Raw genomic sequence first — 13,300 nt, 5'->3', positions numbered from 1 at the left:
ATCGAGAAATCGAAAAAATCTCCGTTAGCATATCAATGACAGGAATCTATTGAAATAGTAATTTTAAATGGAATTTTGTTTAATAGAATTTACATGCAGACAAAATATCAATTTTCTAAACAATAGTCACAATCTGAAATGCTTTACTCACCAAGATCCAGAGAGGAAAAGGCCTGCATTCCTCGCGAGACAGTCAGCAAGAGCGATAGATGAAGTCCATCCTGCGTTCCTTTTTGTTTGCGAATAAATCTATCACTTTCTTGTTAAAATTGTCTATGTTGTTCACAAAACTTTTCTCGCAAGAGAGCATGCCCAACGACGCGAGTCTTTCTTCTTTCATTGTGTTGCGTAGAAATGTTTTTATTCTCTTCATCATCGAAAAGCACCTTTCTGCTTCTGACGATGACATTGACATTGTTATTAGTAATTTGAGCACTTTAGTGGTTTCTTGAAATGTATCACATAATTCTTCGTTCATGATGAGAGAAAGGAACGGAACAGCGCCAGACACCGCTCTCAATTCTGGTCGGGAGTAGCATACTTGGAGTTCACTTTTTAGTCTTTTGTCTTCTAAGAACGGGTACGCTTTGGTCAATTCTTTTAGGTGCCCATCGGGGAAGTGTTTTAAATGGTGTTCAAATTCCTGCACATCGAACAAATTTGCCGCCGCAAGGTGTGTCGTGAACTGAAATCTTTCTTCCATCACATAATGCCGCACGTAGAAATAATCTTCAGCCAACCGCAGCAGCAGCTTGTAGGATGAGGCTTGGGTCATGAGGGTGGCTTGCAGAGTTATGTCATCGCGGTTCTGAATTGTGTCCATGACGGTAATGAGGTCTTCTCTGTACTCGTGCACCGTGTTCACTCCGCGAGAATGAAAGTTCCATCGCGTCTGAGATGCCCGAGGCAACCTCCTGTGAACGATCTCGTCCAGAATTGCCGTTCTCTGCGAAGAACTGGAGAAAAACGAACAAATCGAAGACAGATTAGCGAAAAAGATTCGCACGTCCCTATTGATGGAAGCTGCCTTTGACATCACTAAATTCATTTGGTGTGCATAGCAATGGATGTAATTTGCAAAGGGATACTTATCTTTTATTTGCTTTTGCACTCCATTGATGCGCCCGCTCGTTACCGATGCTCCGTCGTAACTTTGTGCGATCAATAAAGGTGAATTATTTCTTATAATTGACTCAAGTTCTTGAAGGATGCATTTCGAAATAGCATTTGCATCGTGTCCACCTGGATTCATGAATTTCCAAAATCTTTTGACAGGCTTTCCTCCAACTATGTAACGCAGTACAATAACAAATTGATATTGGTTAGACACATCGGTGGTTTCGTCAGCAATAATCGCTATGTAATCTGCACCTTTAATCTCTTCACGAACTTCGTTATGATACACTTCCAGCATGCACTGAAGCAGTTCGTTCTGTATTGTTTTCGAAGTGTATTTAGCAGCGTAGGAACTATACTGAGCTCTATCAAGGTGATCTTTCAAATCTTTATCTAATTCGGAACTGAAGTGAATTAACTCCCGAAAAATGCCTTTATTTTCCGATTGCTCTCTCTCATCATGACCCCTCAAAGCCAATTCAAGAGCGCCACAGAAACGAATACAATTTATTATCAAATTCAACACATACCTGTTTCTGTCCACATGTTCATTGTACTTCGCAATGGATTCTCTGTAATACGAACTCAGTTGAGCTTCGATATTAACTTTCCCCAACATGGATAAACTCACTACATTGTTCATGTGTTCTGTTGATTTTTCATGAGCTTTCATTTTCTCCCACACATGCACAATATCTGTAACACCCCCTTTAGTCCAGTGGAATTCCCCGCCGAAGAGTACACACGGAAAACAGAACAAGGCCATTTTCTCTTCACAACCACATAACCACTTGTTCTTAGAATATATGCCACTATTGAACTTCCGACGCCTCTCGCCTTTACCACTCTTTTGTGTACAAGCAGTGGCGAAGCGTAGAGTTCCTAACAGGGTAGGCACAAAAGTGCGATAATTTCCATTAGTTGCTTAAATATGTAAAAAAGAAAAAAAAGGAGGGGGGCTATGTCATGGAGAGTGGTTCAATGTCTCTCCAGGCCGCTTCTTTACTTGCCAGTGGCGTGATGTTTTCAAAAGTGTTGTTACCGGCCATCAATACGATAATTATGTCTTAGACGTTCTCCTCCCACCTACCAGATGTCATCCATCTAGATTTTTGTTCATTTCGTTTTTTTATTTGTTTTTATATTTTCAACCCCTGATTTATGCACACACCTCCAGAAAGAACTACCAATCATGGGACATCGCGAAAATCCAACGAATAGTGCTCGAGCCCTGTTTTCAATTCTTCATCGCTTTTTTTTAAATTTATTTATTTATTTTGCAATTGAGGTGAAAAGGGCTAGAACCCCCCACCCCCATAATTTTCGGGTCAGTCTGACGTTTGTGCCGTGAGCAGACGACAGAATTCCGCACTTTCAGCGAATGTCAGTTTGGTACGTTCTACTGCTGCCAACTTAGTTTTTTTTTAGCAAGACTTCCTCGCGCCGAGGAAAACAACATTGTTATCTGTTGTCTAATTAAAGGAATGGTTGTAGTTAATTCCAGTCTTGGCATTCTAGATAAATGAACTTCTGACACCTGTATGTGCAAGTAAACATAATTTAAATTTTGAATATTTTCGTCTCATTTGTTCTGATCTATGCTAATCGTGACGATGAGAATGTATGGAGAATGAATTAAAGATGATCAGGAAACATTGACATGACCACAATTAGGTCACCTGGCTTCGTAACGTGTTAGGATGAACACTATGGGGCTTTCAAGAAAAAAACGTAAGTAAAGATGACCTCTCTCATTCAGTGTGTATACTTCGCATCCTAGTTTGTTCTACCCCTTGTGTTAGTAGTCACCTTTACCTGATAATAGAACATAGGATCCTTGGTTGGGACCCGGCAACACGACAGGTTACTATGTAGCATATAAACAGGTTATAATAAATGTAGTTGCTTGGGAGAATAGAATCCCAATTTTTAGGCGCAATTCAGCTCTTTTCTGCCAATCCAAAGTGACAACACTGGCCTGTTCCGCCAGACCTGAAACAGACATGGCCTCCGCAATAACCCCATAACACTCTTTGTCCTAAACCCAAAAAAGTCTTCCCTTACATTGTACTCTCATTGACCGCCCTCTTCTCTTGTTATCCCTTCAGGGTAAACGAAACTGCCTACATCTTCGCTTGTGTCGGCTGCATAAAAAAAATGTCTGCTTGCAATATCTATTCGACGACAGTGTTAACGCATTAAATAACGTTTCAACAACTTTTAATTTTTTTAAAATTTTGCTGTCACTTGCCACTGCTACTCGCAAAGGAAAATAGAGTTGAAAACATTTTAGAAGAAGGAAATATGAAAGACCAAAAGTGGGTCCTACCTTACCGATGATAACATCTTCACTCAATTAAGAACTCAATTGTTCTTGTTGTTTTTGCATTTTAGTCCAGCACTTTCTTGCATAAATCTCATCGCTGCACACGACACGAATCACAAACAAAGGTCTACCGCCACGAAACTCGCGCTCCGAGCCACGCTCCCTTGTAGCGTCCTGAGCAGGAGGCAAGTTTTCACAGAGAGGGAACAAGCGAGGGGAATCCCCGTTCACGATAAAAATAAATTATTATATTTGCAGTGAAAGGAAAACTACTTTGTAAGTATAAGGCGTAGCTAGCATTTTAATTTACATAATTTGGTATGAAGACTTACTTTACAAATATAAGTTCTTTAGACTTTCCGTTTACGCTACGGTGTTGGGTGAATCGACAAGACCATCAGCACTCTGACCAGAAAACGAAATCGGAACTACAGTACTCCGTAATTTTCAATTTCAATTACTCTCGTCGATGAAAGGAAGGAAAACCTAAGTTTCGTACAAAATATGGAGAAGGTACAATGAAATAGAAATCTCTCTGCACGAACACAGGCTAATGTTTATATAAAATGCTGGTACACCACAAATTTCCAACCCTGGCGGAAATGCAGCGTTGCTGACATTCTGTTCGTCCTAGTGGGTAACACCGCGAGGCCGGCCTCAGGAGCACGTTATAAGCATACGTACAGTACTCGTAAGATTAGGCTTCCCGCATATACGACCGTACGACAGAATGTGAAGAGAAGAGGCCCCAGCAGATGTGCCTCACTCCGTGGAAAGTTCGTATACTGAACAGGGTTAGAATTTTTTTGTAATTATCATAAATGAAAATTCCAAACTTTTCCATTGTATTACATGTGTTTTGACGAAATAAGTATATACAACTTTAAAAGAGTAATGGCGTGGGTAGGCCCGGCCTCCTGGCCTCATAGGACGCTTCGCCACTGTGTACAAGTAATGTTTAAATCTGGCGTGGGCCGGCCAAGATGCTTAACTTTTAATTTATCCTCATATGGTAACGTGGAAAACGAGGTATGTAATAACGCACTAATCCGATTCATCTTCACTCACTACCCTACCGTTTGTACACTATCGGACACCTTCCACTCCACTAAAAGAACAACAATTAGAGCCGCAAAGTCGAACACGGAAATAACGCTTTGATTTGTTTCCAATTCCTCCACTCCAGCAAGGCACATCAACAACCAGTGTTACTAACAACTACAATATATTTAGCGCTAAAACTCCAGTACCATCTGCTGAATAAAATGTGGATATAAAAAATTGCAAAATCCAATGTAAAAAATTGAATTCTATCACCAAGTAAAGTTCATATACTAAGTTTCCTGCGTGTTTTTATTAAAAATATAAAAGTGAAAGATTCTATGGTGATGCGAATTTCGTTTGATATTTCGACTTATTTTTTCTTTACAACAGATATGTAGTATATTTTCGACGTCCAGTTGGATTTTTTTTCAAAATAGGCAGAAAAGTAGATATTACATTTCTCAAGAATTACTTCCCCAGCGGGTCCTACAAATCAGTCAGATTTAGCGACTTATCTCTGAAGAGCAACACTGCGAAAGTTCCCTCCTTCGAGCCACGCAAAATCGGGCCCGACGGCTGGGTCTTATGACCAGAAAGGCTACCCCCTTTCCCCCCGCCGCCTTGTTTTCAGCTCAGACTTCTTCAAGCCTCCGCACATGTGTCAACTTCGTTAGACCACCTACAGCGCCTTGTAGGCCAGCTCTTGGAGGGCACGGACCGTTCGTTGCCTCGCGACTCGCGAGGGTAGAAACAGCTGCCGATGCGGCGAAGAGGTTGAGGCGGTTGTCAGCTTGACCGATTGCGAGATTCGAATCTCCTTGTCTGTAAATTATAAATGTATTATTTTAACAATACTTTGGCGGGGTATGCTGTTCTTCTGAGGGTAGTGCCATGGCACGGCGGCTCTCACCTTTGAGCCGCCGCTGCTCAGAGATGTAATTATGCTGGAGGCCATGAGTTTGAGCATTTATTGTCAACGTTTTGCCCAGAAAGTGCATTGAAATCTTCAAACTGACCTGCAACCTTACTTTCAGGTAAATACACATCTTTGTATGAAGAAGCTTTAACATTTATTTTTCTTTTCTCAAGTGCGTATACATTTTATGAAGCACTCTGTATAGGCTATATCCAAAAATTGATATTGTCTCCCTTTCAAAAATTCAATGCTTATCTACCTACATAAATCCCATGAAAATGTAATTTAAATTGATATTAAACATCTGATTGAATATCATTTAATGTACTTAATGTTTTAGCTTTATTTAGTTTCCATCGCACTCGATTTCGCGTAAAATTACGGCCGCAAACTCCCTCAGCAGCTCTGTAGCAAGCACCAGGCTCAATGCTTGCGGCCACTCTTCGGGAGAATAACGCACCCGAAGGAATCACATGGCGAAGCGTGAAATTTGGGTGGAAACCGTCCACAATGCTTCTATACCCCAAGTCCTGAACGTATCACCAGTTCGGCATCTTTGACAGAACCCCAGAGGAAGCCGACCGGACCCGTATCTGGTTTCGAGCCACCACCTGTTTTTCGGCAAAGCGCTGTTGTCACTTTTGCCTGCAGTGTTTAGACATCCATTCATTCACTGTGACGTTTTATTCCCAAGGTCTTTATATTGCATAAAAAATAGCAAAACACAATAACACAACCTAGCAAAGATAGAGAACTGCAACCTCGCGTTTAGAAATCTCTAAAGAAACTGAATTAGCAACATCTCATTTAGTCCACGTGGACTTGACGAGAGCTGTCATTTCTTGGACGGACGCTATTGGTGGGAAAATGTTTCAGGGGACGATTTATTGCACTCCACGTGGACCTGACATGTGGTTGTTAGGGGGAAAACTGACCTTTAGGAACTTTCTTTGAAGTAAAGTGAGGTTGCTTTGGGGACCAGCGCTATACAAAAGCTCTGCTTCCTCAGCTTGCGTGATTCCCGAAAATAGTCGAGCTCAACCGAAAGCAGAAGGATATATTGCCACCAAAAGCTAGTAACGAATATTTGTCTTCATGAACACGTAAAAAAGATCGCGAATATAATAATAATTCTTAGTCATAAAATAAGTAAAAGAAGTTATTATCATTGTTCTAAATTCCATAGGCTATATATATCATATTATATTACAAATTATTTTAGATTTCGCGAAATGTAAAACGCGTAAAAATTGACATTGGGGGTTGGAGCGAGATGGCAAAGGGCGAGCGTTTGTGTTTCCAGGAAGTGGAATGTGCAACCCCGTGAAGAGTTTCCCCAGGGAGGGGGAAGATTCGACGGACCTGGCTCTACACCCTGTGTGCAGCTCGGTCCAGCTCAAATTACGTCAGAAGTGTTGACCGCTACCAGTGTTTGCAACTGCCAAATTATTTAGACAGTAATTCAAGTGAGCTGTTTCTCAAATTTTACAACTACATTTACGTTCTTTAAATAGACGGCTTTTGAATAGAACTTGGGGTGACAATAAAGCTATCTGAAAAAGAACTATCTACTGATATTTGTACACAGCACAGAAGTAAATCGTATACATTGTGAATAGAAGAACATGTTTTAAGTTTTATTGTTGTTGAGTTCGTGTTTTAAGTCCACTTTATGCGCAATAAGGCTAATCGGAACTGGACCTACAGTTTAAAGTGCGTACTAATAAATAAATAAGAAATTCCGTACACCTTTAGTCGTATGCGGAAAGTTCGCATATGCAAGTCGTTTACTACCATATCGTAACGATCCGTAGTATCTTTTAATTATTATGGACAACGAACTCCAACTTCCAGTCATTCAACCATCGTTTTCCAATCAGAAAATATTCTGAAACATCACAGGAATGCAGTGTCAGACAGCACTGAAGCTCTTCCTGGTCATCAGCGGTATACGGACGAAATCCAGGAAGAGGCTACAGTCCTGACTGTGCATTTGTTTAGTAAATTCAATTGCAATAAATGTCTGGAAGGCAGGGAGATCGAGGTCAGTTCTAATTCAGTTATTGAGGAGCAAGTTACGATTGAATAGAGACAGAGGAGGAGGTTCTAGCGTGTTAACGCTAGTCGCAAGTCAGACTCTACGTACAGTCACAAGCATAACCTCTCCCAGCAGATCTTCAGTTGGAGTACAGAGACAGGTATATCCTTACATTACCCATGTGATCCAGTCTTTAGGGGTGAGAAACTCAAGTGTCATGTGTTGCCATTCAAGTGTGTACATTTAGTACCTCTGGCGCCTTATCACCAAGCTCACCGCGAGCAGAGAGTGCTTTACCATCAAGGATGAATGATGATTAGTGAGCTACATTCCCAAAAGATAAAAATTGATAAACATAATCGATTAAAAAAATCGGTGTCGTAACTGAGCCCCTATTTGGCATACGAAGCTGAAGTAAAGTTTATTATACAGGAAATTGAACAAGCTTTCCAATGATATGTAACAAGTCTATTTTTGGATAAATAGAAAATATTGTCACATTACCTTGACTTCGATCTTGAAAATATCAAAACACGTCTTTGCCTAAAGTTATGAAAATACATTTGGTACACTTGATATATTTGGTGGGCACTAGCTCAACATGCAATAGTTTAAGTGATAATTCCTGACAAACAAAAAAGCTTATTGAAAAAGTATTCAGATAGTAATAGGTGTTTTATCGTGTAAGATGTAAGGTACTTATTGGGCTTACAGCGTAGTAGTGGCAGCAGATCCATGAAAAACAAAATAAAACTGAAGGGTTGCTTCATTATAGACAAATATTTCAGAAATATTTTTCTGCATTCCCTTGTTTTTTTTCGTTTTTTCGTTGTTTTTTTTACTAATCGCGAGGATAAGGATGAATAGTTAAATTGATGAAGTGACACGCACAAAGAACAGTGCTGGTCTTCAACCTCTTAGGTGACGAGTTCAAGCCCCAAATATGAGGATTTCAATCTCATACCTCCATTTCAAAATTATAAACAAAATGCTTATTTACACTCAACTCGTCACGACCAAAATAGTTTGAAACTGTGCAACTACCCTCTGTATGCAAATTAACAACATAATTTTCGTTTCATGTGAGGAAGAATTAATTGGGTGGCACAGAGAGATCTTTTGCGAAAACAATGAACTATACCCTGTAGCACGTATCTCTGGAGCAGGGTGCTCATAGCGGCAGAGAAGGGGGCGGGGGCGGAATTGAGTGGACAGAGTCAAGCAGTACACACTGCTGGGAAGGTTGGTAACGGGGTGGTGGAATAACCGCGAAAGAGCGCAACCGCAAAACGTAACACAGGATTAAACGCGAAACGAATAAGAGCGAAACGAAACAAGCGCAAACGGAATAAACGCGAAGGAACAAGCGCGTTAAGTTTAATCGTGAAACGGAATAAGCGCGAACGGAATAAATGCGAGGAAATAAGCGCGAAAGGTTTAAGCGCGAAATGGAATAAGAGCGAAAGGAACAACCGCGAAACGGATTAAGCGCGAAAATTTCACTCTGTTGAATGAAACATTGTTGAATATTTCTTTTTTGTTCCCGTGAAGTAAACATACACAACACAACGTTGCTAAGCAGCTTGAAGTGTTCGAAAATATAAATAGTACCATATTAGAAAACAATTATTACATGCTTCGTCTTCGATCAATCTGATTGTGAGAACCCGAACTAACGCTTAAAATTTAGGTGAGTGAAATTTATTTAATTTGTACTGCCCCTGTAAATGCTCGTAAGTTCCACATTCGTTGAAAAGTGGTTTAAATCTTTTCTTTACTTGTAAAATTTATATCGCAGTAAGTAAGTTGTATATTTTTACACTTATGTTTTGTGTATATAAAAAGTAGTGCATATTATAAGTATTCTAATATTAACAGAAATTTCAAGACACCTTTGGTTCTTTTCCAAAGGGGGGATAAAATCAATGGTTTGAAGTAGAAAAATTTCCTGATTTAGGTGACATCTAGACCTTCCTACCTCAGTTTCTGGAACATTCATTTAAGTTTTGGCATCTCCGAAATAGAAAATTCTAATGAAAATTGTGATATTGAGGTAATTAACTTTTAATCTTTTAACTTAAAAATATTGAACAAAGTATTCAAATTACTCTTCAGTCGCGTGCACAAAAACTTTTGGAACCTGTGGGTTTTCTTTATTCCTGAAAGAAACGAATTCCGAATATTGGAAGGTATGGAAATTTAGGACATAGTGGTAAAACAAATGTGAGCATGCTTAGGATTTATTTTGGATATACCGAAATTGTTATTCTGGGGTTGGTTGGTGGGAGAGGAAATGGGGGGGCGGGAATATAGTATGTTTTCACACATCATGCCAACAAAGTCACCAATTTTCACCTCCGGGCGCGAAGAGGGACTGGCATGGACTGTCGTTAATAATAAGTACTATGTTGTGTCACTTTGATGACAACAAGGGCGGGGGGCGGGCTGCGGCGGGCGGGATAGGGACTTGTCACTAGACAAGTTGACCCCCGGCTGTGGATGGTGGGATGGGTTGGAGGGTGGGCTCATTTAATTTATTTTTTAAAGCGTGATGCTTAAATTATAAATTATTTGAGAAGTTATTATTATAACTTTAAATTTTTGTAAAAATCTTGTAAATTGTGAGCTGGAAAGGGAAATATAACGAGTAATAAGTAATAGTTGTTCTTTCATATTACGTTTTAAACTTTCGCGCGTAATCTGAGGAATTGAGATTTAATTTTGGGCGGGTGGGACAATAACCAGCTCTAGAATATCAATGTTAAATTTAGGATTACGACAGGAATTCTAGTAGAAGGGAATGAGTTCCAATATTAAATATTACATTTAAATTAAATAATAATTAAATAATAAAATCATCAGAAATGCTGATTGAAGGACTGAACGTTGATTCTTTCGTTGGAGGGGAGGGGGATAATATCCAGTGGCGCAGGAACGTTTTTCATTTGGGGGGTACAAAATTCAGTCTCCCATATATATAAATATACATACACACACACGCGCGCGCGCGCGTATATATATACTACGCATATACTACTTCAACACACACAGCACACACAGTACACGAATTTCCTGTTGTTTTTTTTTTAAATTAAAGATTGGCATAATTAAATGGTAAATATGCGATATCGCCCGGACGGATTTCTTCAAATTTACAGGAGAAAGTACTTACTGAAATGAGTTTCTTTAGCATTCTGGACGTTCTTGGAGGTATTTTCTTTCACGGAAAGTAAAAACTTCGTAGTTTAATGCTGCCGCACAAGAATTAATCACTTTTTACGTAAGAAATTGGCATTCCTGCCACATTATGTCGTTTTTTTAATTGTGTGCGTGCAGATGGCGAGAGCGTTGAAAGTCACGCGATCTCTGCAGTGTTTCCAAACGTGCCTTCTTTTTATGAAAATTTCTATTTTTATCTATGTTCGCCGCGCTTTCTTTTTTCCATGAATTTAGGGGTGAAATGAGTGCTAATGGAACCTAACCTCCTAACAGGCATAACCTAACCTTGTGTGAATGGTTTGTGGGGATATACGTGGATGGATTTTGGGGCTAACGTCAATGGTTTGTGGGGCTACCCGTGGATGGTTTTTGGGGCTAACGTGCATGGTTTGTGGAGGTAAACATGAAGGAAAAAAAATTGAAATAGTACGTAATTTTCCGTCATGAAGGTTTGAAACACTGCCTGCGCACTGAAAATCGACAAAACATAAGCTGGCGCGTTATGACGCGCGATGATCCATTACGAGTGCACGCCGCCATATTGTCTATTACAGAAGCGTAACAAGTAAGACAAATAATCAATCGTAATATGAAAAGTTGACAGTATTTTATGGAAAAAGGCATAACTTCACCTTAAAGAATGTTCCGCAAGGCAAAATAGGTAAGTACCAGTTGTAAAATTAAGGAAATAAAAGAATGAAAGGTGTCCGGGCGTTATCGCATATTTACCAAAAAAAGCACTCTGAATGTGAAAAATTGAGTTTGTTTTCGTGTAAAGAGCATAATGGCACCTTGAACTATGTTCCGCAATACACAATTGGTAAGTACGGACCATGCAAAACACAAAATATGCGATTTTAATGTGTCTCCGATCTATGAAACTGGTACCAATAATTTTATAAAATTATCTTCTCTGTGAGTCGACTGTAAAAATCTCGATAACAGTTTGTGGTACTACTTTACTATACCGGAGACACCTATCAATGATTTATTTCACAATTTTTTACACTGATAACGTACTATTCTGCGTTGCAGAACATTTCTTTAGGCGAAATAATGGATTTCTAACGAAAATGTCTATTTCTTACATACGATAGCCCCACGAACCATCACGGGGACGTGGTATGCCTACTAGGTTAGGTTAGGCCTGTTAGGTTAGGTTAGGCCTGTTAGGTTAGGTTCCACTAGCACTCCTTTCGTTCAATTTAGCATATACGGACACAGGACACAACTTCACGATGCATCCCCGACACATGTTCTAGCAGCAGCAATAGCGCGTATTGTGCTCTCGTGCAGAAAGCAAATGGCGGCAGCAGCAATAGCGCGTCGGAAATAGATTTTCGTACAAAACCACATGCATTCGCATTAAAATGGATCAAAACTACATTCCCGAACATCAACAACGCTACAGAAAATGATTTGCGTAAGTACTTTCTCCTGTAAATTTGAAGAAATCCGTCTCCGGTATAGTCAAGTGTTACCCAGTTTCTTATATCGGAGACACATTAAAATCGGATATTTTTGTTTCACATGGTTCGTACTTACCAATTGTGTATTGCGGAACATAGTTCAAGGTGCCATTATGCTTTTTACACGAAAACAAACGGTAAATGTCTGTTATATCGGAGACACTTTTCTTCAAATTTACAGGGGAAACTACTTACGGATATGAGTTTCAGTTGCATTTATCAAACTTCGTGGAGGTATTTTGTCACTATGGAATGCTGCACAACAGAAAATAAGCACTTTTGGTGTAATAAAGTAGCATTTTGTGCGAAGCGACAACATTATGCCGTTGTTTCCATTATGAACCTGCAGATGGCGCGAGTGTCGAAAGTCACACGGTCTCGCGAGAGGAAGAAGTGTTTCCAAACGTGCCTTGTTTTACCAGAATTTTTAAATTTTTTTAACTGTGCTTACCTAACCTAACCTTGCCGGAAATGGTTCGTGGGGCTATCGTGAATGGTTTTTGGGGCTATTCGTCAAATGGTTTTTGGGGCTATCCGTCAATGGTTTGTGATGACATAATGAACACGAAAGTAGGTATTTTTGGTTAAGAAGGTTGCAACACTGCATTCCCACTCCAAATCGACAAGACACAAGCACGACTCGTGATGATCCACAGCTCTGCGCGAAATAATAAGAAAGGACCCAAAAGAATTACTCGTAATGTGAAAAATCGAAGTTATTTTCGTGTAAAAAGCATAATGGCACCTTGAAATAGGTTCCGCAATACACAATTGGTAAGTACGAACCATTTGAAACTGAAAATATGCGTTAGAAATGTGTCTCCGATATAACAGACATTTACCAAACAAACACAATTTTTCACATAGAGAGTAGTTTTTGTTATTCCTTTTTTCACTTCCGTAACACACAATATGACGGGCAGAGGGTGACTAGCGTTGTAGATATGCAGTGTTTCCAACCTTCTTTAGAGAAAAATACCTACTATCGTGCTCGTCACGTGTGCAAATTGTACATTATGCACGGGTAGCTGACGGATAGCCCCACGAACCATTTCCGATAAGGTTAGGTTTGGTTTGGTTAAGTTAGGCAAACATAATTAAAAAAGGAGGTAGGAAACACCAACAGGGGGTTACGTCATCAAACGTATGCAGCATCTGGTTCACGTAGCGAA

General features: G+C 39.7%; 1 protein-coding gene across 1 annotated transcript; it reads right to left on the bottom strand.

Moving 5' to 3' along the window:
- Positions 1–193: 193 nt before the first annotated feature.
- LOC145995044 (zinc finger MYM-type protein 1-like) lies at positions 194–1,789 on the bottom strand. The gene has a single exon (XM_083131575.1). It carries the CDS (start codon positions 1,787–1,789, stop codon positions 194–196), a length of 1,596 nt encoding a protein of 531 aa, XP_082987701.1.
- Between the last annotated feature and the right edge of the window lie 11,511 nt (positions 1,790–13,300).

Source organism: Lepisma saccharinum, chromosome 11, assembly GCF_977018435.1.
Source record: "Lepisma saccharinum chromosome 11, izLepSacc3.1, whole genome shotgun sequence".
Taxonomy (NCBI): domain Eukaryota; kingdom Metazoa; phylum Arthropoda; class Insecta; order Zygentoma; family Lepismatidae; genus Lepisma; species Lepisma saccharinum.
Note: the sequence above shows the minus strand (reverse complement) of the source record. Positions and strands in the feature narration are given on the sequence as shown.